General features: G+C 52.3%; 11 protein-coding genes across 11 annotated transcripts; 6 read left to right on the forward strand and 5 right to left on the reverse strand.

Moving 5' to 3' along the window:
- Window positions 1-1,746: 1,746 nt before the first annotated feature.
- Window positions 1,747-2,122, forward strand: VTN31DRAFT_1046 (uncharacterized protein; the record flags this gene model as incomplete). The annotated part of the gene is made up of 2 exons (XM_069401060.1): window positions 1,747-2,048; window positions 2,113-2,122. 2 exons carry the CDS (start codon window positions 1,747-1,749, stop codon window positions 2,120-2,122), a joined length of 312 nt encoding a protein of 103 aa, XP_069263902.1.
- A 459-nt stretch (window positions 2,123-2,581) lies between these two features.
- On the forward strand, window positions 2,582-3,414 carry VTN31DRAFT_1047 (uncharacterized protein; the record flags this gene model as incomplete). Its single annotated transcript, XM_069401061.1, has 3 exons — window positions 2,582-2,851; window positions 2,943-3,183; window positions 3,233-3,414. 3 exons carry the CDS (start codon window positions 2,582-2,584, stop codon window positions 3,412-3,414), a joined length of 693 nt encoding a protein of 230 aa, XP_069263903.1.
- Window positions 3,415-5,200: 1,786 nt separating this feature from the next.
- On the reverse strand, window positions 5,201-6,023 carry VTN31DRAFT_1048 (uncharacterized protein; the record flags this gene model as incomplete). The annotated part of the gene is made up of 2 exons (XM_069401062.1): window positions 5,201-5,704; window positions 5,766-6,023. 2 exons carry the CDS (start codon window positions 6,021-6,023, stop codon window positions 5,201-5,203), a joined length of 762 nt encoding a protein of 253 aa, XP_069263904.1.
- A 2,854-nt stretch (window positions 6,024-8,877) lies between these two features.
- Window positions 8,878-9,924, forward strand: VTN31DRAFT_1049 (uncharacterized protein; the record flags this gene model as incomplete). The annotated part of the gene is made up of 1 exon (XM_069401063.1): window positions 8,878-9,924. One exon carries the CDS (start codon window positions 8,878-8,880, stop codon window positions 9,922-9,924), a length of 1,047 nt encoding a protein of 348 aa, XP_069263905.1.
- Window positions 9,925-10,333: 409 nt separating this feature from the next.
- VTN31DRAFT_1050 (uncharacterized protein) lies at window positions 10,334-11,168 on the forward strand (the record flags this gene model as incomplete). Its single annotated transcript, XM_069401065.1, has 5 exons — window positions 10,334-10,532; window positions 10,594-10,611; window positions 10,678-10,744; window positions 10,827-10,946; window positions 11,003-11,168. The coding sequence occupies 5 exons, from the start codon at window positions 10,334-10,336 to the stop codon at window positions 11,166-11,168; spliced, it is 570 nt and encodes a 189-aa protein (XP_069263906.1).
- Window positions 11,169-11,382: 214 nt separating this feature from the next.
- On the reverse strand, window positions 11,383-12,234 carry VTN31DRAFT_1051 (uncharacterized protein; the record flags this gene model as incomplete). Its single annotated transcript, XM_069401066.1, has 1 exon — window positions 11,383-12,234. The coding sequence occupies one exon, from the start codon at window positions 12,232-12,234 to the stop codon at window positions 11,383-11,385; it is 852 nt and encodes a 283-aa protein (XP_069263907.1).
- A 1,524-nt stretch (window positions 12,235-13,758) lies between these two features.
- Window positions 13,759-15,237, reverse strand: VTN31DRAFT_1052 (uncharacterized protein; the record flags this gene model as incomplete). Its single annotated transcript, XM_069401067.1, has 2 exons — window positions 13,759-14,192; window positions 14,253-15,237. 2 exons carry the CDS (start codon window positions 15,235-15,237, stop codon window positions 13,759-13,761), a joined length of 1,419 nt encoding a protein of 472 aa, XP_069263908.1.
- An 885-nt stretch (window positions 15,238-16,122) lies between these two features.
- Window positions 16,123-18,099, reverse strand: VTN31DRAFT_1053 (uncharacterized protein; the record flags this gene model as incomplete). Its single annotated transcript, XM_069401068.1, has 2 exons — window positions 16,123-16,545; window positions 16,609-18,099. 2 exons carry the CDS (start codon window positions 18,097-18,099, stop codon window positions 16,123-16,125), a joined length of 1,914 nt encoding a protein of 637 aa, XP_069263909.1.
- A 347-nt stretch (window positions 18,100-18,446) lies between these two features.
- On the reverse strand, window positions 18,447-19,118 carry VTN31DRAFT_1054 (uncharacterized protein; the record flags this gene model as incomplete). Its single annotated transcript, XM_069401069.1, has 1 exon — window positions 18,447-19,118. The coding sequence occupies one exon, from the start codon at window positions 19,116-19,118 to the stop codon at window positions 18,447-18,449; it is 672 nt and encodes a 223-aa protein (XP_069263910.1).
- Window positions 19,119-20,385: 1,267 nt separating this feature from the next.
- On the forward strand, window positions 20,386-21,594 carry VTN31DRAFT_1055 (uncharacterized protein; the record flags this gene model as incomplete). Its single annotated transcript, XM_069401070.1, has 1 exon — window positions 20,386-21,594. The coding sequence occupies one exon, from the start codon at window positions 20,386-20,388 to the stop codon at window positions 21,592-21,594; it is 1,209 nt and encodes a 402-aa protein (XP_069263911.1).
- Window positions 21,595-22,595: 1,001 nt separating this feature from the next.
- On the forward strand, window positions 22,596-25,155 carry VTN31DRAFT_1056 (uncharacterized protein; the record flags this gene model as incomplete). Its single annotated transcript, XM_069401071.1, has 5 exons — window positions 22,596-22,656; window positions 22,811-23,723; window positions 23,780-24,296; window positions 24,355-24,498; window positions 24,565-25,155. 5 exons carry the CDS (start codon window positions 22,596-22,598, stop codon window positions 25,153-25,155), a joined length of 2,226 nt encoding a protein of 741 aa, XP_069263912.1.
- Window positions 25,156-25,589: the final 434 nt, after the last annotated feature.

The raw sequence follows: 25,589 nt of genomic DNA on the forward strand, positions 1-25,589 counted from the left end.
TCGCGATAGCTGAAGGGATATGATCGGCTATTCTGGGTCGTCGAGAAGATTCAGCGCCGTGCACAGCGAGGTAAAGCGGCCGAAGGAAACGACGCACGAATCAAGGCGCTCCGCAATCCGAAATTTACCGGGGTTTTCGCAGCCGACTGCGATATACAGGCTTTTTTCGAATAAATACTTGCCCGTATAACGATAAAAGGCGCGGCCGTTGGCAATTGTGTCGATAACAATGCAGATTCGTAGGAAAACGAGATTTTCTGGAGCTTTTTTTTTCCCTGCTCTGCACTGGCTGCAAATCTGAATGCGCTATTCCAATCCTGGTCTAGCGCCAAGATCATTCGCTACCATCACGTGATTGATAAAAGTACTTATCTTATCTGACAAGCAGGGTTCCCTGATAAGGACTGAACTTGCTTGTCCAATCCATCCTTAAGTCTCAGTGGTGAACCAGCAAGCAAACTGAGCATTCCGAATGCAAAAACTGGTGACTTCAGAATCAATTGCAAGATGAAAATAGCATACACGATCTACGACAATTGATCATATCGGGGAATCAGTCATAATCTTTCCCCTCCATGCCATGGCATCAATTTCCAGTAGTTACTTAGTAGTTAGTTATCCTTGGAATGGGAAGTATTGTAAGTAAGTATGTGGAGGGACGACCGCAATCGTTATGGTTGAGCAGTATTAGAACCATTGATCTCAGTTTGGGGTTATCTAGCGGCCATTTTGTGCATCAAAGGATGTTGTACCTGCTCGCTGCACTCTGGCAGACAATGTGATTTCACGATTGGCGACCCTTATCAACTAGACCAATTTTACGGCTCACGTGTTTCACGTGATGATTTCAGGGGTTTTTTTTTTTTTTTTTTCTTTCCTTTAGCGTTCACTGCCAGTGCCTACAGAATCTCTGAGAGCGTTTTCATCGGAAACAGCATCGCTCACTAGGTTATCCATGATATTAAATACGTCCCCTTCTACAAGATCTCGGTGAGATCACATATGGCGGTATTCGATTGTGCCATGGAAAAGGCGCTGGAGGGGAGGTCGTTCCCGACGTTACTCGAGTTCGATTTTCCACGTAGTAGCAAGCCAAATCTAACTGGCAGAGCAACCAGGTTGAATGTGAGATTCATATCCAGTGTTTTGCGCTGACCCCGTAAGATTTGAGCTATTGGACTCGGCCCGTTGTTCCAAGCAAGAAGGATTTGAATGAAATTGTCCCAATTTTCAAACTCCACACGCTTTGAAGCGTGACGCTTTGCAAGTCATCTTCCTCTTGCCGTGTTTATTAACATCGAAGTCCTCAACAGGACGCGTCTGCTTGCATGAACTGCACTATTGTCCACTTTGTCCCTGGGGAGACATTGTGAAAAGCCCAGATGATATTGGATAAACAAATTGAGATAGGAGATTCGCCAGGTAATACTTACCGCGCAATGTAGACGACTGGGAGGGGAATGTGAGACGAGGACGTGGTAAAAGGAGGGACAAGGGATGGATGGAGAATGTTAACAAGCCCAAAAAGGAAACAAAGCATCCGAGAAAGCACCGAAAAGTGCTTAGCGCGATATTCGATAGGGCACTGATCACGTGATTTACGAATTAGTAATGTTCATATCACGTGACAAATCAAACCGATCTAGCTGATTACGCCCGCAACCCTAACGACCGCAAGAATTCAAGGTGAAACCCTGATCTGGATAGCCTCATGAGTTGGCAGTTTGTCATCTGTTCCATTGAAAAATGATCATTCAGAAGCCCTCCACTAATCCTAGAAGACTCATTTCACAACTCCTGCGGTTGCATATGGCACCTCAAAGTACAACGATATCCTTCGCAAGAAAGTCGCCATGGCAATTTCCACCGGGGTCAGGACCGCAAATTCCTGAGCGAGAACTTGTTGACGAGGAGGTATGCCCTGGCTACGATTCAGCCGCATTCTACCCAGCAAAACCAGGGGAAGTTCTGGCCAAGAGATTCCAACTGTTAGCGAAAGTTGGTTGGGGATCTCAATCAACCGTTTGGCTGGCCCGAGATATTTCAAGGTACTACTCCCATCGTGCTCTTCTGCTTTACATCGAGAAACTGACTCCTTGGGGTGAAACGCAGGCTCGAGTAGCAGACCGAACAAATTGTGGCATTGAAGATCACCAACAACAACGGTGTTGATAATGCTCGGCATGAAAATGAAAATGAAAGATACATTGCACTTCAAAACCCAGAGCATCGAGGTCGCGTGATTCTCCGCACCTCCTTTGGAGGACTTTGAAATAGTTGGTCCAAAAGGAAAGCACATTTGCCTTGTATACGAACCGATTAGAGAACCCTTCTGGATTTTTCAGCGGCGTTTCGTTGATCGCAAAGTTCCGCTGCCAATTGAGAAGGCATACATTTACTTTTTACTTGTTGGCCTTGATTATCTTCATTCAGAATGCAAAGTTGTTCACACAGGTTAGTATCCTCCGTTTGCAACTGAGCTATGGTAGCCTTACCTCCGTTAGATTTAAAGTTGGCAAATATCCTGATGAGCTTCGAGAATGAGAATATTCTCCTCGACTTTATCAAGCGACGACATCTGATGCAATACAAGGTTGATTATCAAAGCGGTAGACCGGTCTACCGCTGTCATAGTGACTTTGGGGCGCTTGATGGGACAAATATAAATATATTCCCAAAAATAGTCGATTTTGGGCTGGCGACAAGACTTGGCAAACGATCCGCTCCAGACGGAGAGGCAAGGGAGCAACATGGCATCTATCCTATCCAACCTGATCATTATCGTGCTCCTGAGGTTATCCTTGGATGTCGTTGGGACTCCAAAGCAGATATATGGAATTTCGGCGTGCTGGTAAGGCTCGTAAATATCCTTGCGGCCTATCCTTTTGTTGTTTGTTTCCGTTCTCCAGCTTTGCTTCGATGCTAATCATCCAGTATTCAAGCTGTGGGATATCCTCGGAAGTAGAGGATTATTCCAGCAGATACATGACACCGGCGGCCAGTATAACGCGAGGTCACATCTCGCTGAAATGGTCGCCCTGCTCGGCCCACCTCCCAGGGAATTTGTCATGAAATCCAAAACAATGTCGACTCTCAACTGGCCCGAAGCCATCAGGAATGATGTTGGCAAGCTTTGCAAGAATGCCCAAGAATTTCCTGGTGGGCCTTTCTTTGACACCGAAGGTACTGTTTCGGGCATGCGCGTCGTGGAGTCTACTGCTTACATTCTAAGGCGAATTTTGCCATTCTGCGTTGATTGCGTCCCATAATCTGTCGGACACAATATCATTCCTCGAAGGGAAGGAGCGAGAGGCTTTTTCGTCCTTTGTTCGAGAGATGCTTACCTGGCGCCCGGAGGAAAGGAAAACAGCTCGTCAATTGATGGAGCATCCTTTTCTGAAACTCGAGAACTGAATTCACAATCAGACCGACGAACACATGGGTAAGCATTCGATCCTGGCTTGACTTACGGAATCCATTATTGATAAGAATGTGTACGGGTCCTGACATGTGCTACTATTTCTCGATTATTCTCGACTAACCCGCTGCTCATTCCACGTATACGTTAAGATTCATGACGGCAATTTGCGTCCCTCACCGCTGCGACCCCTAGCCTTTCGTACGAACTAACCCCAATATCATTGGGAAGGACTGGAACCTTCGGGGGCCTCAGGAATGCACTGGAGCTTCACTCGACCATATTCCGCTTTTGAAACAATGACTGTGCCATTAGGGTACACATGTGCAGATGTGATGCGAATGTCACCCTTCATCAATGTGATAGAATCGTGGAGAGGGTCGTTGTTTCTTGGAGTTTCATGGGGGTCGCCCCTAATCTCCTGTTAGTTGACGTGGCTACATAAGAAAGCTCGTGTCAATCTGTACCTACCTACTGTATAGTTGCCGAATCACCTTTATCGGGAAGTTGAGGAACTAGATCGACAGCCTTTTCGGCATAGAGTTGAACCCATGTGACATCCTTGGTTGTTCCATTCTTGTTCCAGGAGAGTTCCTTAGTTTCCGTGCTGCAGTGGAAAATGCACGAGACATGCTGGCTCGCCAAGCTACCAAATACCGGGAACAAAGCACTTTTTCCTATGGATTTTTGACAAGAGAGTAGGACGTAAAGCTTCAGTATTCGTAATGAAGACTTACAGAGTGAGGACATATCAACATTTATATATTGCACTGGCCTGCCGCAACCAGTCTTGTGATGGAGCTGCTCTTTAGCTGAAACTGATGGCATGGATTGGTGCAGAGTACGCGTAAACGACTCTTCGGGCGCTTACTGTTGCCGGGACATGTTCCAAACTTGAGTAGCTAGTACCTGTACATTGAGCATCGGAGAAGCGGATATGTTCTTACTGAGCTTGCCAGTAAGCCTGGAGGTGAATGCAGCCAATAGTTGAGGCATGATGAATGCGGACCCCGAACGATTCGTCATGGCTGACAGATCGTGCTTTCGGGTTGCTCGTGTGTCTTCTCCAAATTCATACGATGCCAAGCCAGAGAAGAACAATATATCATAGAGTAGCGTCTTGAATGCTAGGACGGTATATGCGAGCTGAAGAGTGCTGAAACACTACCTAGGAGCAATAATCAGAAGCGCCCAACGGCCTGAGAGACGGCAAAGGACATAACCGTCTTTGGCATCACTTTGATTTGACCTAGAAATTTTATCTGTGGCCATCAGAGCAATCGATCTGCACCAGGATTCCAACTGTGCCAATGATAGTAGCACACAAACAGGGTCTACCACCACCACAGAGCGTTCCAAGGGTGGTAACCCTGGACGAAACTAAGGTTTCGTGATTGTGTGATATTCTTTTTCGACGCCCCGAATCGCGCAAAGTAACTGAAAGGTTCGAAGTCACAGGATCGCTGACAATGATGGATAATCTGAACGCCAAAGGAAGCCAGGCTTGGCTCTTCACGGTGGGTGGACTGATAACAACCGCCTTTAGTGTATAATATATCTAAATACGAAGAGATGGAGTGATCCGACTTGACTTCTTCACAATAGTACCTACTATGCATTTCATTGTGGTTCAGACCAAAGTAGTGTGATTGATCCCTATCCTGTAGGTATTGACTTCAATGCGTACTCCGTACCCCTCTATCGATAACCTAGTTGCTCTATATCATCATACAACTGTACTGTTTACGGAGTACTTCGTTCCATAACATGAGTAGGAGTATCTCAAGCATACATGAAGTAATTTGCAGAGTAGTCCACCGTAAACTCCTCCGGCATTCCCGCACATGTCTCCGGGGGCTTACCACCGGCAGTGTTCACCCGATAAATGGACGTGTAACCGCACGTGGTCCCATCAATAGTGCGCAGATAAAGCCAGTCGACAGCCCCGTTGCCTTCATTGTTAGGACCGCGAACCGCGTCGGCCGGCGGCGGAGTCTGCGCCACTTTGTTCGATAAAGCAACTCCAAACTGGCGGTCCGCGGTAGTATCCAGATTGAAAACGGCCGTGGTCTTGTCACTGAAGTAGTGGTAACCGACCAAGTTGATATTGCTCGGAGGCAAGACGGACATGGCGGCGGTGGCTATCCTCTGGTTCAGTCCGATCTTTGTAACGAGGAGCAAGAGGTCCGGGTAGTTTGCAGCCAAGCAGGAAGCGTCGTATAAGTTGGCAACCGCGCCGGCAGCTTTAGGCTCAGTGCTCGCTGTAGAATCCACACAGGTGTAATTCTGCACAAAGACGGCACGTTAGTTTAGAGGGATGCAATCTCCGGATACCTCACGTTCTTACCTGCGTGCCAATGCCGAGAAGGACATATTTTAATGTTGCGTTGGGAGCAGGCAGTCCAGACGCGTCGGGAGGCAGGGAAACAGTCGACACATCGCAAGAGGCAGACTTGTCGGTGGCGCTGTTGATGTAGTCACTGACTTTTGAGTAGAACTCTGCCATGTCGGGATTGAAGTCGTAGACAGAGTCAGGTGTGCCGGACTGCACCGGGCCTGCCCAAGCGATCCCCAGCAAAAGTAGAGGAACAAGATCGCGAAGCATGATGATGGTGCTGGAAAAGTCGAATGCAATGTACAATGAATAATATGCAACAAAAACCAATGAAGATACAAGAGACTTGGAAAGCACCAGGTTCGTCCAGTACAGACAATCAGCAAACACTCCGATGCTAACAAGAGAGAAATGTACACGGGAACAGGGAGAAAGGAATCACAATCGATGTGCAGAAACCAGCTGCAGGGGGGAAATGCACGCTATAGTTCAGCATTCAGCAGGATAATCGGTTTATATGTCTCGATCCGCTGTAAACACCCGCGTCTCTTTACGATAGTATAGTACATGTACTATGATGGGAAGAATCGCGGCGAATGAGCTTTGCTCGTTGCCTTGGGGAAACTCTATAGAGATCAGCCATAAATAGAACATCAAGATCTGGAACTGCTGGGTTATGATTGGCTCTAAAGGAGCCGCATCAGCGCTTGGCTGAAGCCAAGCTTGCTACCAGCGGCCACTAAAACATCCTTGGTTCCATGATTTGCAGAGAGAGACCAATCAAGTTGGAGATCAGGGGAGATCGGTTTTGTGGGGCAAATTCGCAGCAAGCACGCGCCGCTAAAAAGTCTGAGTTTCATCGAAAGCACACAACGGCTTCTTCTACACTTCGTATGGTAACCATGCTTCTTGAAATAGGGCGCTCACTCAGCATGTGTTTATCCAGATTGAGGCTCGATCTAACTGAATTGAGTTTGATGCTGTTCTTAGTCGGAGAATTTCTACCATACAACACTGGGAAACGGCTGCTTCCGATCTCGATCGATTTCTTCACAAGCGACAAGCGAAACCTCATGTCATTCACATTGTCGGTATGTTATAAAGGACGAATAAACACGAAAAGCTCAAGCATGGGATTTGGCTTTTGATTGGTTTCGTGAGCTGAAGATATCGAATACTCGTGACAATGGACTGGCTGAGGCGAGTTCAACTACACCGTACTCGTTGTATTATTAGCAGGTCTACAGTGCTGTCACTGGACTGTGCTATCTGTGTACTCTGTACTGAATAGGCGCCCTACTTTTTTCAATATCCGCGAGAATCTGTATAAAACGGGCAGCTTCCTCAACGAGGCACAGAAATGTGTAGAGATAATATTGCAACTAACTGACGGTTGACGCCCCTTCAGCGACATCTTGGCTATTGCTGTGCCTTCGTTTTCTTAGCACAGGCGTTGAGGCAAGCGCTTCCTTCAGCCTTCACTCCGTTAAAACTACCTTTTTTTGAGATTTTACCGCCTTACTTAGTCTTGCTTGCAACGCTTTCTGGCTCTGTCCAGCGTTCAGCTATCCACCCGAGACCTTGGTGGGCATGGTGGTTACTTCACAAGGAGTGGCTTAGGGCTAGAGTTGCTCAATGGTTTCAACGAGCCAAGGTGCGCATTTCTCGACGAGAATGGTGACTTTATGTCTCGTGGTTTTCTGATTTCGGAGGCATTGGGGGCCAGACCATTGTCCATCTCACTACATCCCGCCTGTGTTTTGTCATACTGGTCGAGTAGTATCAAGTCAGGATGTAGGTAGTACTTGCAGTGAAGTAGAGTAGAGAACAGTAGTACTATCGCTGTTTGGGACGAACACATTCGACTGAAAGGGCAGACATGGTGAGAACTGAATTGAGCAGCCGACATGCTTGTCCTGACATACTCGTACTGAGCAGTGAGCAAAACTGGGTTTGGAGGCAAATCAGATCAACCCTGTAAAATGCAATCAATCATACTTTATTGTAGCGAAAAGACTACTGCACAGCAGAATACGTTCATAGCACGGAGTACTCGTAGCTAGTAGAGCACTACAATGAGTACTACCGTAGTACTTACGAGGACGGTAGTAGGCTTAGTAGGAAGGTGGATTGAGATTGTTTCCGCCAGAAAAGACTTCAACAGCAACAAAACAGTGTCTGCCAAAGAGTTGGCAGCACTCATCGGGGACTCCAGTGCCGTGCCTGTCGTTCAGATGGAGAAGACAAAAGTACTACATAGATATGGGATTATTAATCCTCTCTGTCGTCATTCGGGCTTCGGACCAATTGATGCGGCTTGGCATTGTTCGAAGCGGTATGATCATTGGACAGGATCAACAAAGTTTCCCCGCTAAGGTTAACTAACGTATCCGCTCCGTCGTCCACAGGTACGAATCGTTCTCTCCGTATGTTATCAAACTGGAGGCTTCCCATCTCCCTGGGACTTCGGCCGAGGTTAATTGAGTATTGCTAGAGACTAGGCGAAGACATTCTGTGCAAAGCACTGCAAGGCCTGTGAGGCCATCCGCATCAGGCATCAGGTGTGTGGCCCATGGATGGTTAAGAAAAAAGATTCCAGCCTATCAACTGTCATCTTTAGCGGGACGGAGTGAACCGACAGTCTTCGAGGTGGGGATGAACCCTCTAGAAATCTTTCTAGAGCTCGCCTCTCCAAGGAGGCAAAGCTCAAAGAGATGCATCAAAGTTGTCAGAAATGCCACATGTCACGCGAGAACCTTGATTCCAACCAACATTATTGGAAGGCCTATGCTTAGATTTCAAGATCTGATAAAACTTCCGAGTTGGCCGAAAATGGAACTACCTCGGAGGAGGATCTGCGTGGTGCCCGCCCTCCGGTTGAAGCGTTCAGTTCCTGATCAAAACTGATACACTTTACTTTTTAATAGAGAATTGAGGATGGAGAAATCATGGAACCGCTTGGTAATCTCTGGGCCGCAAGCGACAATGTCTCAGCACGACTATAAAATGGCGATGTAAAGTACTAGGTACATTACCTTGCAACCGTGGCACGTCAACCTCAATCAGCAGCTCTACTCAGTCCTCTGAATTTGAACACTTCTCCTCACCCAGATTATCCATCACCATGCCTGGAAACAAAGCTCTGATCTACAAGAGCATTCCCAACGGCCTGCCCGTTGCGGGCAAGGACCTCGTTGTCGAAGAGGTGGCAGACTATGACGCCAGCGCTCCCGCCCCCGAGGGCGGCCTTCAGCTGCAGAACCTCTATGGCAGCTACGATCCCTATCTGCGCCAACGGATGCGATCCCCCGAGGTTGAGGCAATCGCCCTGCCGTTCGAGCTCAACAAGCCAATCGACAACACGCACATTGCCAAGGTGCTCAAATCGAACCATCCGGATTTCAAGGAAGGAGACCTTGTGCTCAGCTTCCTGCCCTTCCAGCAGTTCATCAAGGTGACGCCGTCCGAGATCAAAGCCTGGGGGCTCACGCGCATCGAGAACCCGTTGGGGCTTGATATTCGCCACTTTCTGGGCATCTTGGGGATGCCGGGTCTGACGGCGTATTCGTCGTTCTACGAGATTTGCAAACCGAAGAAAGGAGAGACAATTCTTGTGTCGGCGGCCAGTGGTGCTGTCGGGCAAGTGGTCGGCAGCTTGGCCAAGCGCGAAGGGCTGAAGGTCATTGGCAGCGTCGGTTCGGATGCCAAGTTGGACTACATCATCAACGAGCTGGGCTTCGACGGCGGGTTTAACTACAAAAAGGAGAAGCCGGGCGACGCCATCAAGCGCCTCGCGCCAGAAGGTCTCGACATCTATTATGAGAACGTTGGCGGCGAGCACTTCGAGGCCGCGCTCAATAATATGAAAACATGGGGCCGGATTGCCGTGTGCGGCTTGATTTCCCAGTACAACAAGCCCCCCGAAGAGCACTATCCCATCCGCAACATCTGGGAAATCTTGAACAGGAGACTGATCATCCGCGGGTTCGTTGTCGGAGATCCTGACTTTGAAGCGTACAGAAAGGAGCACCAGGAGCGTGTTCAAAAGTGGTTGAAGGAGGGCAGCATCAAGGAGAAGATCTGGGAGGCGGATGGCATTGACAAAGCAGCCGAGGGATTCGTGGCTCTGTTCACGGGCGAGAACTTTGGCAAGGCGGTGTTGAAGTACTAGGACTGATGACAGTTTCCGGGGACATTGGCTGTTTAGATAAGCGTCCTGAGAGTTGCCAGTTAGCTAGCAATTGATTTGTTCCAGCTCTATGCTGTAGTCTAATCCTTTTGCTTCTGATGCGATGAGGACTGCATGTAGTATTAGTGAAGCAAGTTGTAGTGTGTTTGCTGTCGGCCGATCGGACCGTCTCGGGTAAAATATCGTCCAGCCAATCACATGACCGCCAATTCGATGACCATTCTGCTCCCGTATCCCGAGGAAGTTCCGAAGCTTCGACTTCACACAGACGCATCAACGAGGCACTCTCCTGGTTGCTGACATTGGGTGTAAATCCCGGCGAAAACACAGAGAGTGCAGTTTTTCGACATTCGCATCTCACCAAGGCAGCCGAGCTAGCCGTCGTGACGCCATGGCCTCCCTCATCCGCCCCTCCGCGGTCTTGCGACCGGTTACCGTTTTCCCGACGACCGCGATGATGCCCTACTCGACCCGGGCGTCGCCCGTCGCGTCGACCCTGCTGCGTCCTTTGCAGAGAAAGAACCCCGTGTTTTCGCAGATTGCGCTCTTCCATGCCTCGGGGAAGAGACAGATCCTGCCGGCCCAGCCGCGTGAGTGTCCTCGCCGACAAGGTGTGCAAGAGCAGAGTCCACTAACAAGTCGGTCGTGCAGAGGTCATCAAGGGAACGAGTATGTCCGATATCGTATTCTTCTTGTTTAATTGATGAAGCAGCGAAATTGACGGATGACGACCAGTGAATGATGCCGCTCCCGTTCCGCCCACCTCGCCTACGCACGGCAGCTACCACTGGACATTCGAACGGTACTGTTTTTCCCTTCGGGAACAAAAATTACAAAAGAGAAAATCATTTTAGGGCAGGTGCTGATATATCCGCTCCCTCCAGAATCGTCGCTGCCTCCCTGGTTCCTCTGACAGTCGCTCCTTTTGCCGCGGGCACTCTCAGCCCCGTCATGGACTCGATCCTCTGCGCGACTCTGGTCATCCACTCGCATATCGGATTCCAGTGAGTAGTCGACGGCCACGTTCTAGGAATCGTCCCCGCTGACTTTGATTGTTCAGGGCGATGATCACCGATTACTTCCCAACAAGGCGTGTCCCCAAGACCCGTGCGGCACTCACCTGGATTCTGCGTGCTTCGACACTGGCCGTCGCTGTTGGTCTCTATGAATTCGAGACAAATGACGTCGGCCTGACGGAGGCGATCAAGCGGGTTTGGACGGCCTAAAAAGGTTTGACAGGACCCCTATGTATGTACTTTATATATCCGCAATCAATGTACCACGTCAGGGAATACTATCCTTTCGAGCTTTGATGCTAGCATCGTCTATCCGAATTATTCCTGCTGCGCGATCCGGGTATCTATCCGGCCAACCGATAGCTACAACGTGCAAAAAAAAAATGGTACAGAAATTGAACAATGAATGTCGAAACGTAACGCATTAAGAATGCTCCTCTTCCTCTTCCGAAATCGACAGCTCTCCATCATCTGGTAAACGCTCATCGTCATCTGCTCTGGCGAGGGTTTTCTCAATCAACTTGAGCGTCGCTTTGAGCGGCAGCCCGATAACGTTATCGTAACTGCCCTGGATCTTGTCGACGAGGATCGCACCCAGCCCTTGCAGGCCATACCCGCCGGCCTTATCCGCGCCCTCTCTTGTCTTGACATACGCGCGGATCAAGTCATCCGTCACAGACTTGTCGAACCAGACGCTCGTCTCCTCGACATGGGACTCCATCGCGTATCCCGGCTGGCGTGCGCTCTCCAGCGGCGCCATGGCCACAATCGCCGTATACACCTTATGCTCACCCAGATCCCTTAGATCCTGCAGCATGGCGACATGCTGCGCCTCGGAGCGGGGCTTCTCCAGGATCAACCCCCGAACGGGATCGACGACAATCGTGTCCGCTGCCAGGATCAACGCCGGCTCACCCTTCTCTTCGTTCACCGCTTCCTGCTGGTACACGACCTGTGCCTTCTTGGTCGCCGTCGCGAGCACGTACTCGACGGGCGAGAGCGATTTGGGAAAATCCTCTGGCTCCGTGCACGGAATGATCTCGATGTTGGGCAGGCCGAGGTACGACAGGATCTGCCGCCGCCGGGGAGACTGTGAGGCTAGGATCACCCGCTTGTTGCGGAGGTCGTCTAAGGCTGGTATTCGTAGGGGGAAAGGTGGGCGTGGGAGAGCCGGACGTGGTGCGGCGGTAGTAGTAGTTGTATTAGGAGACTCCTCGTATGGCGGGGGGGGGACATCAGTCTCCTTGCAGTTGAGGGGGGTCTTTTCGTCTGCCATTTGCGGTGGCGTGAGGACTTCGGGCCACGATGGATATAGGCGAGCGGGTTGACAACTTCAAAAATAAAAATCTCCCTTTCCGACGGTTGCACTTGGAGGGGTCCTGTTCGTCTCGATAGCATACGAGTACATACCTACTCCGTAGATGGGGTCTAGCCTACTATAAGCGGTGAGTTGAGGCAGAAATGATTCCAGAGATCACGGCGTCGATGCGATCGTACGGTGATTGTATCGTCAATTCCTATGTAATCTTCACACTGCCCATCTATCTACTACGATTCGCGACTTCTCTTGCTTTCAAGCTGGGTACTTTCCAACGAGAACTGTTTTGACTCCAGCCAAAATGGAAAGGTCCTTTGTTCTAGAAATGCCAAGACAGGATAGGCTTGGCTCAGCTTACATAAGCAATAAAAACAAGCTTTCGACTTTCGAGACCCCGGATCCCTCAATCACATGCTTTTCATCCTCTGCTTGTGATTCCCCCTTGACTCCCCTTTCTCATCCCAACCAGAACTCCTTCCGAAAGGCTTCACACTCATGTGGGCGCGATCAGACACAAATTCGCCAGATTTCGCATCCTCCTCCACGACTCCTCATAGTACTATGTCACGAATCACGCCCACCGGCGACAGTAGCAACAGTTCCCGCCAGCAACCACACGGCCGGAGATCCACCACCTCGACGACTGATCGCGGGCAGCAGCCAACGAGAACTGGAGAGAGAGCCGAACGACCGCGTTTGACGGAGCAGGAGAAGAAAAACAACCACATCGCCTCGGAGCAGAAACGTCGCGCCGCGATCCGGGAAGGATTCGATCGGTTGACGGAGTTGGTTCCGGGTTTGGAGGGCCAGGGCCGCAGTGAGAGCATTGTGCTGAGCAAGACGGTGGATTTTATTCGCTCAAAGTTAAGGGAGAGGGAGGAATTGATTGCGGAGATTGAGAGTTATGGGGGGAGGGTTGATGATCGGTATCGGACGGTATGATTGAGAGAGTGCAGACGGGAATTTTTTAAATAATATGAGGGAAAAAAAAAGTGCCCGTACTGGCTGCGGGCTGATCCCATACCGAGCGACGCTGAAGGAGTAACGCCTCGGTGAAGGAAGAGTGTTGGCGGATATATGGATGTCGGAGGATCAAATGTTCACTCAGTCTCGTCCAAAGACATGCTCTCCGCTCTCCTCCATTGAGACGCAGCCGAGCTCTCCGATACAATCCCGCAGTTAGTACATACTAGTCCTCGAAGACGTGCTCTGTGGTGTCAATGGCTGGATTCGGTGATGTCGATATCAGTCTGAGATAAAACCATCATCTCTCCACAAAAAACCAATCTACGACGAATCTCAAACTGCAGCTTTCAAGTTCTTGCTGCATGTACCAACGATGAATCATCTCACCAATGTTTTCTTTACAATAAAAAACATGCTTGTCTATTATTGCATATGTAGTACACAATGCGTCAAAACAACCACCAAAGAGTAGAGTGTACATCCATCATAGCCACAACGTAGCTCATATAAAATCTATCACCGCATCGTAACCAATTCCTCCGCACTCGTCGGGTGAATTGCCACACAACTATCAAAGTCCTGCTTCGTCGCACCCATCTTCACCGCCACGCCGAACCCTTGCAACATCTCGCCCACGCCGAGACCCAGGATGTGCAGGCCGACAACCTTCTCCTCCGGGCCCGCGCAGACTAACTTCATCAGCGTCGGGTTCTTCTTCTTCTCCTCCTGCGGGAACACGTCGTAGAACATGGCCGTGAAGCGCGTCCGGTAAACCTTGATCTTGTCGTCGCCGTACTTGGCGCGGGCCTGCGGCTCGGTGAGACCAATGGTGCCGACTTCCGGGTGTGCGAAGACGACGGTGGGGATGTTGCTGTAGGAGAGTTTGGCGTTTTTGAGTTCGGGAGGTCCGAAGAGGCGGCTGCTGAGTTGGCGGCCGGCGGCAATGGCCACTAAGAAAAAAACCCGCAGGGTTAGTACCTTGAAGCATGTGATGACGGGACGATTCTTACCTGGCGTCAATTCCGCTTGGCCGGTAACATCTCCCAAGGCGTAGATGCCCTCAACATTGGTGTTCTGGTAGTCATCAACCACAATGTGGCCGCTGTGGTTCTGCTTCACTCCCGCAACATCCAGCCCCAAATCCTCAACCTGCGGGGTGCGGCCGATGGCCCACAGCAGCTCGTTGAACTCGTATTCCTGGCCGTCATTGTCGATCACCTTGAGCAGCTTCTCCGGGCCTTTCCCGTCACGCAGCAGCTGCACCTCGCGGAATCCCTTGTGGTTCTTGTGGATCTTGATTCCGACGGCCTCGTACCGCTCCGTCATGGTCTCCTGGATCATCGGGTCGAACTTGCGCAGGAACGTGTTGCCGCGGATGAACATGTGCGTTTCGACACCGACGGCGGCCAGCACGCCGGCCAACTCCACGGCGATGTAACCCGCGCCCACCACGGCCCACTTCTTTGGCAGCTCCTCCAGCTCAAAGAACCCGTCGCTCGTGATGCCGTGCTCGGCTCCGGGTACGTCGGGAACGATCGGCCGTCCGCCCGTCGCGATCAGGATGTGCTTGGCCGTGTACCGCGTCTTGCTGCCATCGTCATGGGTGACCTCGACAACCTTGGGCTCGACGAACCGCGCCCGGCCATGCACCAGGTCGATGCCCTCGTTGCCCCAGTTGCGCTCGTAAGCGCCGTTCAGCCGCGCAATGGTCGCGTCCCGGATCCGCTTGAAGGAGCTGTAGTCGATCTTGACGTCCTGAGGAATATCGTAGCCGTAGTGTCGCCCGGCGTGCAGGTTCTCATTGATCGACGCAAAGTTCCACGTCATCTTCTTGGGCACGCAGCCGACGTTCACGCAGGTGCCGCCCGCGCGTCCGCTTTCGATGATCACCGTCTTTGCGCCATACCAGCCCGCGGCGCGGCGGGCACTGCCGCTGCCGCCGCTGCCACCTCCGATCACGATGTAGTCGTAGGTCTTGGTTTCGATTGGCGCCATTGTCGAATACTCGGATGCGTTAATATTGCTCTGAGGTCTCCAAGGCAAATGTCCCGACAGACCAGTTAGACGGGAAAAAATCGTGGAAGAATGTGACGATGCCGATTGCCTGGCCAATGCCACTACTGTAGGCCGTCCGCTCTGCTTTCCGGGAGTAATAACAGTCGATAAGGATCTCTTTGCGAAAGGGGTTGTTCTTAACCTGATTCTAGAGGCTGTTCGCGCATGAACAGAGAACCCAGCAAGCATGCCGGCCGAGAGAAAGACAGGCAAGACTACCGGGTCTTATATCCTAGATTTATAGTCCTGTACGCTGTCTGTTCAGGCCGGGATAGTGTGATTTGATTGATTGATAATCGCGGGGTCTCGATGGTGTCAGGTCTGCTGTTTGTTTGACCAGTGAAATTTCAAATCGAGATTTTACGCTGCGGAAAATTTGCAATGCGAGAGCAACACTTAACTTTTTTAGGCAATGTTCTCTACCAAGTCCATCGGGCTGGCCAGGATCATCATCAGCCGCGCGATGGTCTTGCTGCAGCTTATTAGTAAATGGATGGCAAAGAAACAGACGGAAGAAACAGGGGAAGAATGATGGTAGCAGGACGGTATCTCGCTCTATTCGTGTGCTATGTACGGAGTCCAAGTACATGGACCATACAGTCAGCCACCGGATAATTGCACAAGAACAGCTTTGAATATGCAAAAAAAGGACGGGGTGGTGTACACAGGATTCCGACACTTCAGATACAAGACATCAACTGGTGCAGGGTTTGCAACATGATCAAGACACATGCACCACGACGATGGCATAGATAGACCCAATGACAATGCCTTCTTGTTATCCAACCGGCGCCCGCGCCGTGGTCGTGGAAGCTCACAGACATTTCACAGAAAACCAATCGCTTTGCCAGTACAACGGACGGGGTCATGCTTGCGTGGATGGTTCTTCGACAATAGGACTGCCGGAAACGGCATCGAGTTGAACAGCATGGAGAGCCGGCCGCTCCGTAGGCGCCTGTCGGCTTTGTTCGCGACAGCGAAGCGCTTCCTGAACCCATGCAGCCACTTCTTCGTCCGCAGTATCGGACGGGGAGACGGCTCGTGTTCGGCCGTCAGCGATCCCGGCTCCGCGTTGGGGTCCGCGTTCTGCGGCGGTTCGAGAAGGGGCGCCAGCCAAGGGTGTCGCAGGAGCATGGCATAGCTGGGTCGGCTATTAGGGTTCTTATCTAAACATGCGCGGACAAACGCATGGGCGTTCTCGGAATAAGAATCAGCCGGCAGTGTAGGCGGATCGCCATGGACAATAGCCTAGATGGAAAAAGCGAATCAGTACCATGTGAAACTCGCCCTATTCGATGAATGCGCGCTTACATGAAGTTGGCTGAGAATAGTGCTGGAGATTTCCGGTGGATACGGATATCGTCCCAGAGCACATTCGACAATGGACAGCCCAAGACTCCATACATCACTCTGTACGCTGTATGTCCCGCCGCCCAAAGCATCGCCGCACTGAATGCGCTCCGGAGCCATGTAACTCTGGCAGCCAATGTTCGTCTTGGCCATACTCCGGACCAGATTGCCGCTGACGCCGAAATCGCAAATCTTGACCTGGCCCCGAGTGTTGACGAGGATGTTGGTCGGCTTGACATCTCGATGGATGATTTCATGGTCATCCTTGAGCGATTTCAAGCCCATCACAGTGGACAGAGTAATCTTTCGCAGAATGTTCTCCGGGATGCCCTTGGCATACAATCGATCCACAGAGCCGCCATCCATATACTCGACACAGATGTATACTGCACCCTCTTGGAAAAACGCGCCGTAGAAGTCGATGATAAACGGAGAGACGGCCCGATGGAGAACCTCCAACTCCATGAGAATCTGTTTGAACCTCTCCGCGTTGAGCTCGATCCGTATTTCCTTCATGGCCATCACAATGCCCGTAAGATTATCCTTTGGCTCCGACTGGTTGGATTCACCGGGCGGTCGACTAACAATGCCCGAGATTCCCATGCCTGGTCTGCGCATCTGCGGCCGACTATGGCGTACTTTGTAGACCGTTCCGTAGTTGCCCTTGCCCAGCTCTTCCAGTCTATCAATCTCATCCAAGGAAATCTGAATTTTGTGGCCCGACGAGAATTCGATCCCACCACCATGAATCACGACCTTGTTCTTAAGATTGAGCTTGCCCGACTTGGCGTCGATAATATCGGCATACTGTTCAAACACGGTCTTGGTCACATCATTTGTCGAACCTCCGGATCCTGGCGTGCCATTGTCGCCACCCGCTGGGTTGGAGGCATCCGACAGCCTGAGTCCTGGCTTCTTTCGCTTCGCCGCCAATCCTCCGGACTTTGGGCTCGCAGAGGATACAGGAGGCGCAGATGACCAGTTGTGAGGCTGTGGGCGTGCTGTTGGAGCGAAACGCCCGGGAAACCCACCAGTGATCGCTCCGGACGATACGTTGACTGGGCTGTTGGGTACAGCTGCCGTTGCGCTTCCGTTCCCGGAGGCGTCGGTCGAAGCGACATTCTGTCCTGGCGGTGCGCCTTGGCGAGAGAGTGAAAAGGCCTTCATGCGGGCCAGGATTTCTTGATTCAGGGTCCCTGGGTGACCCCCAATGGCCGGCATTGACCGTGGTGGAATTCCACCTCGGCGGGCCGCATCCAGTTGACCCAGGGGATTTGGTGATCTCGCCGCTCCCCTGGGAGGCTCCGGTCCTCGCAAGGAGGGAATGGAGGTGCGATTCGGGGATTGCACGGTTTCTGATGGCAGAGTGGGCGAGAGGGGAGACTCCGAGCCCTGCTCAGAGTCTGGCGACACGGGAACATCCTCCACTATTGGGCATTTTTGATCATCCATCTCGTGCGATTCCAGGCCGGTATTGACCCAACGGATACCCCCTGTTCTGGCTGAGAAGGCCCGTTATGATTCACCTTCTTCACGACCGATTCCCTACACGGGAAGGTCTCAACAGCGGGTTTTGCGCTGTCGGTCCGGACAATATTTTCGTGGTGCCGTAGATTGCAGTTTTCCGACTTTGGTGTTTCTCGGAGCTGGGGGAGAACGGAAATAATATGCTTTAGCGACCGGTCGAGGCAAAGATAAGCGACAGTTTGTGCGGGGGAGCTGCGATTGTGTCCACCCACGGGGTCAAGGCGCAGGCGGGAGTCACCAAGACGAGGGAGAGACCGTGAGACAAGAACAGCTTAACGAGCGCAATTCCGCATCCGGTCGTCCACGCGGGAGGAAACAGAAACCGCACAAGAGCAACGGACTCTGGAGGCTCTCGTGGAAGACGCAGGGGGGGGGGAGAGGCAAGACGACGGAGATGGGCAACCAGGTACCGTCAAAGTCGAACCTCTGTCACGGCCGATGGCAAAATCATCCGGCGAGTCGAAAGGCCCCAACGGGAGATAGAATCCGTGGGTGTCGACGGTGGTTTGCCGTCTGCTGGGATTTCCCTGGCTTTGAGAACTACGGTCGGCCCAGGATTTCCCAATCGAACGCCTCGCATCTATACCACGGGGGGCAAGGAGGCAAACTAGGAGGCCGGGAGAGGGGAGAGAGATACGGCCAGGAAAAACTTCAGCGTCGATCGATCGGTGACTACGGAAGTGAATGATGCCACCTATGCAGAGATTTTCGCGAGGAAATAATGGGACTTTCGGGAGTCCAGGGTGCGGAAGTGAGAACCACCGCTGTAAGTTAATAATGCGGAACTTGTCCGGAGGAGCAACCAGAGCTCGCAAACCTAACCAAGCATTTTTCACAACGAGGTTAATGAGAGGTTTGCCACCACGGTGGACCAGGGACTTGGCCACCGCGAATCCCGATTCAGATTGGTCGTTTGTGGGAACTGGGAAGAGACGCGCAGACATTTTGCACTTTGCGCCGTCAATATGTAAAAGCTGTCACTGTCAACTGGCAAAATGGATCTCTGGATGACATAATCCTACCACTCACTAATGATCGAAAAGGGAAAGCCTCGACAGCCACTCTGTGGCTCAGTCTCAGCCACAGAGCCAATGATTACTTGCACCAGTGGCTAGCTGCGCCTGCAGAGCACGAGCCCCATTGCTGAGAGGTGATTGGACAGGGAAAAATGGCTGCCAGAAACGGATATCGGATCTTGGCAGATCGACATGCTTCCGCGCCTGATGCAATCCAGCTCTCTGCGGGTGTTTTGGGGAGATCAATACTACATGATTCTCGCGCTGGGTGAATATGAGAAATCTCAGAATGGCTCAGCGATTTGAATTACAACCGGTGAATTATCAACGATAAACAGTTCCTTTTTTCTTGTACATAATCCCCTGTACATATTCACTCCAACTGGAATCCTTTATCGATAAGGCCCTGCCAAGACGATGTACAGCGTTGCTCCAGCTCCATCTGTGAGATCATTTCCAGATCACATCAACAGGGGATGAAAATCAAGATTTTCAGAGAAAAAGAGTTTCACACCTCTCCTCCCGTCCATCATGACCATTCCCCTTCGCCCATCTTCTGCTCCCTGAGCAACAACCCACTGCAGGCATCACCAGGACCATGGGCCTAGCCCTGCCGTCATCCCGACTTACAGCGCAATCGTTAGCCCTCGAGCTTGGTGGCGATGACGTCCAGCAAATCTTCCAGCCCTCCTCCGCGTCAGCCCACAACCATCCTTCCTTTTTCTCCCTCGTCTTTCTCGTATTCCAGGCAGTGCTGCAGGTCTTCTGTGTAAGCTTGCCCGGATACATCGCCGCCCGGAGGGGCATGTTCGATGCCGACGCCCAGAAGCTGGTCGCAAACCTCAATGTCGCTCTTTTCACTCCATGCCTAGGTGAGAGCGCGGAGCGGCCCCCGTGCGCATGGGTCTGGTCCTAATCAATCCCAGTTTTCACGAAGCTGGCCTCGCAGCTCACCCTCGATAAGCTGTCTGGGCTTGCCATCATTCCCGTCATTTTCATCATCCAAACATGCGTGTCATACCTGTGCGCCAAACTAATCGCGGCATGCTTCCGCTTCAAGAAGAGGCAGTCCAACTTCGTCGCGGCCATGGCGGTCAGTGCGCATCGGTCACGTCTCTCCGCGCAAGGATCAAAATGCTCACGGTTACTGCGCTAGGTGTTTGGCAACTCGAATTCACTTCCCATCTCCCTCATTATGTCTCTGTCAAAAACCCTCACCGGCTTGCATTGGCATCGGGTCCCAAACGATACCGATGGCGAAGTGGCCGCACGGGGGATCCTTTATCTGCTGATCTTTCAGCAGCTGGGGCAGCTGGTCCGTTGGAGCTGGGGGTACCATGTGCTGCTGGCACCGAAGGATCGATTTGTTGAAGAGGCCAGCGTCCATTCCGTAAGGGTAGGACAAGAAGAGTATACCGACCATCCTCACCCGACAGATCCTGATGAGCCCCTGATCCGAACAGTGCGCTCCCATGAGGCATTGTTGGACCCCGCTTGCGGCCATTCCACCGACTTCGACTCCGGGACCCAAACCCCAGTCTATCACGGTCCTTATTCGTACACCAAACTCCCTACCGAGGATGGGGCCCAGGCTTCGGCCCGTGACAATGATGAGGACGGCGACGGTGCCGATCAGGAGAGCGGACCGTCCTCGCCCGGCCACATTTCCTCATACCGCAGTCCCAATGGAGACATTCTGAGCTTTCCCCGCCTCGAGGAGCGGGCATTTGATGGTCAGTCTGCGCGCGGCTTCAAAGGCTTCTGGCATCGATGTCGTCGCTCGATGCGGCACGTCCTGGCCCGATCATTCAAGTCGCTGCAGGATTGCTGCCGGAGAATGTTCCATGCCCTGCCTGCTGGGGTGCAGAAGACCCTGACTGTGTCAGCATCGTGGTTGGCATGGTTCTTCAGCGGCCTCTGGGCGTTCATGAATCCCCCTCTGTGGGCGATGCTGGTTGCCATCCTCGTCGCCTCGATCCCGCGGCTCCAAGCGCTGTTTTTCAACGAAGGAACGTTCGTGCGCAACTCCATTACGCGAGCCATTGAGCAGAACGGCCGGGTGGCAGTTCCGCTGATTCTCGTCGTTCTGGGAGCCAACTTGGCCCGGAACACGTTGCCCACGGGCGACGCAGGCGACTATACGCATCCGAAAGAGGAGCGCAACTTGATCATTGCCTCTCTGGTGGCACGCATGCTGCTTCCGACCGTCATCATGGCGCCGATACTAGCGCTGCTGGCCAAATACGCTCCCATCAGCATCATAGACGACCCGATTTTTGTCGTTGTCTGCTTCTTGCTAACGGGGGCGCCCTCGGCCCTGCAGCTGGCGCAGATCTGTCAACTCAATAATGTGTTCATGGGCGCCATGTCTCGGATTTTGTTCCAGAGCTACTTGATCTGGTGAGTTGTGGCCAGTGTCGAGTCATCTAAGATGGCCGAAACTGACTGTCTTTCAGGATCCTTCCCTCGACGCTTGTGCTGGTCATGTGCGCTCTCGAGGTGGTCGAATGGGCGAGGGCTTAACTTCGGTCATTACGCCGTATGATTGGCCTGTATCAGTACTTTTTTAACTATGTATTAGAGTTTGCCTTTTTGCTCTATCATCTTCTACGCGGCGTTTGTGATAGGCTCCTGTGACGGTGACTTTCGGTTTTCCTTGCATGGATTTAAATGGGAGCTTGGCTCGCGAAATGGTTATGCCGTTACGGTATTCTTATTGAGTAATTAACCTAGATCATGACGGTTGGGAGTATTATCTCGCAGAGTTATGCTCTAGTAAAAATTTTCGACCTCGAATATATCCAAGCCAAAAAAGCATGGGCTCTCCAGTCTTCGACCGGATGCGACTCTATTCGCGTGATTTTGCCGGCAAAGAGAAAACCACCTCAAGGTCCGCTGGCGGCGGCTGGCCAATCACAGCCAATTTTCATATCTTTTCAAATAATATTCAAAGAAGTCACAGAGTGATAATTTGATTCAAATGACGTTCTTTGAATTTGCAAACCATGTGATCGTCATTTTTCTTTATGATCCACACCACCCATCACACTCGACCGTTTTCGAGAGCAAAACTCCCTCTAGGCCTAAGAGCAAAAGCAGGTAAACGGGGTTCGACTAGAACGAGTAGAGAATTTGGTTGATCGTCCAGATCAACCGACATCAATCATCTCCCATCATCGGCCCCTCCATCCGCTTCTTGCAGGTTGGAAGCTCCCCGTGTGGTCTTCCATGCCGTATTGGCTGTCAATGAGCCTTCAATCTCTTGCCATCACAGTGCTTGGAGTGCTTCGAGCTCCACTGTCTTTGTAGGACCGATCAGAAGGAAACAAGTGGCTAAAAGCGGAGTTTCGTGAACGCCGAACAGGTTTCGCGCGGCTGTTAGCGGCCTGAGAAGGAGGAGAGACCATGCCCGCCTTGCAGGTGGATGATGATAGAAATGGCCCTCCAGCCCAACCGGGAGCTCCAGGTGAGTTTCTCTCATAAAACCCCCATTGTGTCTCATTCTTTGCTGCCGGTTAATGGGCGCAACGCCTCGAGGTGGTCGCGGGGAAGTGCTGTCACGTGTGTTGCAGTCTACCAGTCCGTGTGCAGCAGAAGGGCTGACGTTTTGCTTCCCCCAGAAAAAGAGGTTGCTCCCGCACAGGGCTCGGAGAATGCCCCGTCCAATGCGGACCAGACGCAGTCATCTTCTGGTACTATCAGCAACGGAGGGCCCGGAACGGCCGTCAAGGACTCGTATTTTCCAAAACAGTACAAGGCCAGCATGACGAAACGGGTCACGGCCCGCTCGCCGGTCGTCCAGCCTTCGCCCGTGGTCTCCCTGCGACATCAGGTCTCGCACCTGCGACTTGATGCGACGGAGGAGGATGACGACGGCGGGGCCGTTCGACCGGATCATGTGCTGTTCCATCAGGTGTGGTCGTGGCTGCAGCAGGAACGAGCCAAGCGTACCGCCAGCAACGGCAGCACTCCCACACCCTCATCGGGTTCCGAAGATGGCGCTGTGGTTGCAAAACACAACGACACCGCTGACTGGCACTCGGCGCTGGATCAGTTAGAGAAGATCTTGCAGCAGTATGCAGCTACGTTCAAGGATGTGCCTCCCAGCGTGTCCTCCTACCGACGCCTGCCCCGTCGTCGGTCGGCCCATATCAAGGGCCTGCGAAGAGGGTCGGGCTCCGACTCGGATTACTATGATGATTGCGTGGTTCCCAGCGTAGATGCCGTTCTTGATAACAGCAAGACTTTGGGCTACGGCGGGGGTTCCGCAGTGGACGATGACGATGGTGATGCAAAGAATACCAAGGAGAATTCGCATTGGCTTACCTTCAAGTCCGAGATCGTTCGCTTGACTCATACCCTGCGACTCAAGGGCTGGCGGCGGGTGCCCATGGACCGCAGCGGCGAGATCCAAGTGACACGTCTCAGCGGTGCGCTGACCAATGCGGTTTACGTGGTTGGCCCGCCGCAATCGGTGCCGGAGCCCTCAAACCGCGATGGCGAATCCAACCCGGCACCACGACGACCGCCTCCGTAAGTCGTCTGCTCGGGTTCTTTCAAAGCTGACATATATGCTAACCACGCCATAGGAAACTTCTGCTGCGCATCTACGGACCGCAGGTTGATCACCTTATCGACCGTGAAAACGAACTTCAGATCCTCCGCCGACTCGGCCGTAAGAACATCGGCCCTCGGGTGCTGGGGACGTTCAACAACGGCCGGTTCGAAGAGTACTTCAATGCTCAACCATTGACCCCTCATGACCTTCGCGTCCCAGAGACATCCCGGCACATTGCGAAGCGAATGCGAGAACTGCATGACGGGATCGAGCTACTCGACGAGGAGCGCAACGGTGGGCCGTTTGTGTTCCGCAACTGGGACAAATGGGTGGACCGCTGCGAACAGGTGATTTCGGTGCTGGACCGGCACGTCTTTTCCGGGGGCCGTGGCCGGAAGACCGGGCCCGAATGGCTCCGGCGCGGCTTCGCCTGCGGCGTGCCATGGCCGATGTTTCGAAAAGCGGTTGAAAATTATCGGAAGTGGCTGATTGAAACGCTCGGCGGGCTGCAGGAGATCAATAAGCAGCTGGTCTTTGCCCATAACGATGTGAGTTCTCTCCGATATGTGTGTTTTGCTAGCGAGTTGTGTATGCTGACGGGCTCAGACTCAATATGGAAATCTGCTTCGGATGCAGCCGGCTGAGGAGTCGCCGCTGCTGTTGCCGGCCAACTCCCACAAACAATTGGTCGTGATTGACTTTGAGTATGCCTCGGCCAATACGCGCGGCCACGAGTTTGCCAACCATTTTGTAGGTTCCCAAAAGCAGCCATTTTCCTTGGTGTGTTTGGAGTTGTCTATTGACGCATCGGCAAAGTCGGAATGGTGTTACAATTATCATGATCCTCATCGGTCCTGGGCCTGCAACACTCGCGGTTATCCGAGGCCCGAGGAACAGTACCGCTTCATTGCCGCCTACGTGAACCATCGGTCGCAGCTTGGATATAACGCGTCGCCCGAGATCATGCCGGCGTCCGACCCCTTATCATCACGGATGGCCCCGCTCTCCCTGGAGAGCCCGGCGCTCAGCCTCCCGGCACCGTCGTCGGGGTCATCATTGGCGGAGCAGGAGAACGTCGACGAGTCCGTCGACCGGGAGGTCCAGTATCTCATGCGCCAGACGCGACTCTGGCGCGTCTTCAACTCCGCGCAGTGGGTGGCATGGGGTATTGTGCAGGCCAAGGTGCCAGGAGTGGATCCTCCGCGGGATGCCGATACCTCCTCGCCGTCTCAGCAGCAAGAGGAGCTTAGTCTCGAGGTCGGCGAGGACGAGTTCGACTACATTTCCTACGCGCAGGATCGGGCATTCTTCTTTTGGGCCGATCTCCTGTCCATGGGATTGGTCCGAGAAGAGGAGCTTCCGCCAGACGTGCTCCCACATATCAAGGCGAGGATGATCAACTACTGAACTTTGGCCCGGCGGTTTCATTATTTATTCTCTTCGCTGTTTCCCCAGTTTCCTTTGTTGGACTTGTATTATGGCACGTGTGCAAGGGGATCAAGTGCCTTGCCAAGCGGGCCAAGCGTTCGTTCGTTCGACGTGGATATTGCTTCCCTGATGTACATAGCAAGCGATTGTGTTGGTTAGCGATTATGAATGATGACACCGGCGATGAACAAACTCAAGTTCTATCCGTTGTCCAGCAAACTGGGTGTTAATCCCAGGGTTCAACTCAGTGGACAAGTCGGTTTTCAGAGGGAATGAGTTTGCCATCGACGTCAACCCAGAAGGTTATTGATCAGAACTTCACAACCATCCCGTCTCGTGAAGCCGGCAATCAGCCAAAGCTTTCCCCTGAGAATCAATTTGAACCAATCCCAGGCGATCAATTCCGGAATGAT

Source organism: Thermomyces dupontii, assembly GCF_041956625.1.
Source record: "Thermomyces dupontii strain NRRL 2155 unplaced genomic scaffold VTN31scaffold_1, whole genome shotgun sequence".
NCBI lineage: Eukaryota > Fungi > Ascomycota > Eurotiomycetes > Eurotiales > Trichocomaceae > Thermomyces > Thermomyces dupontii.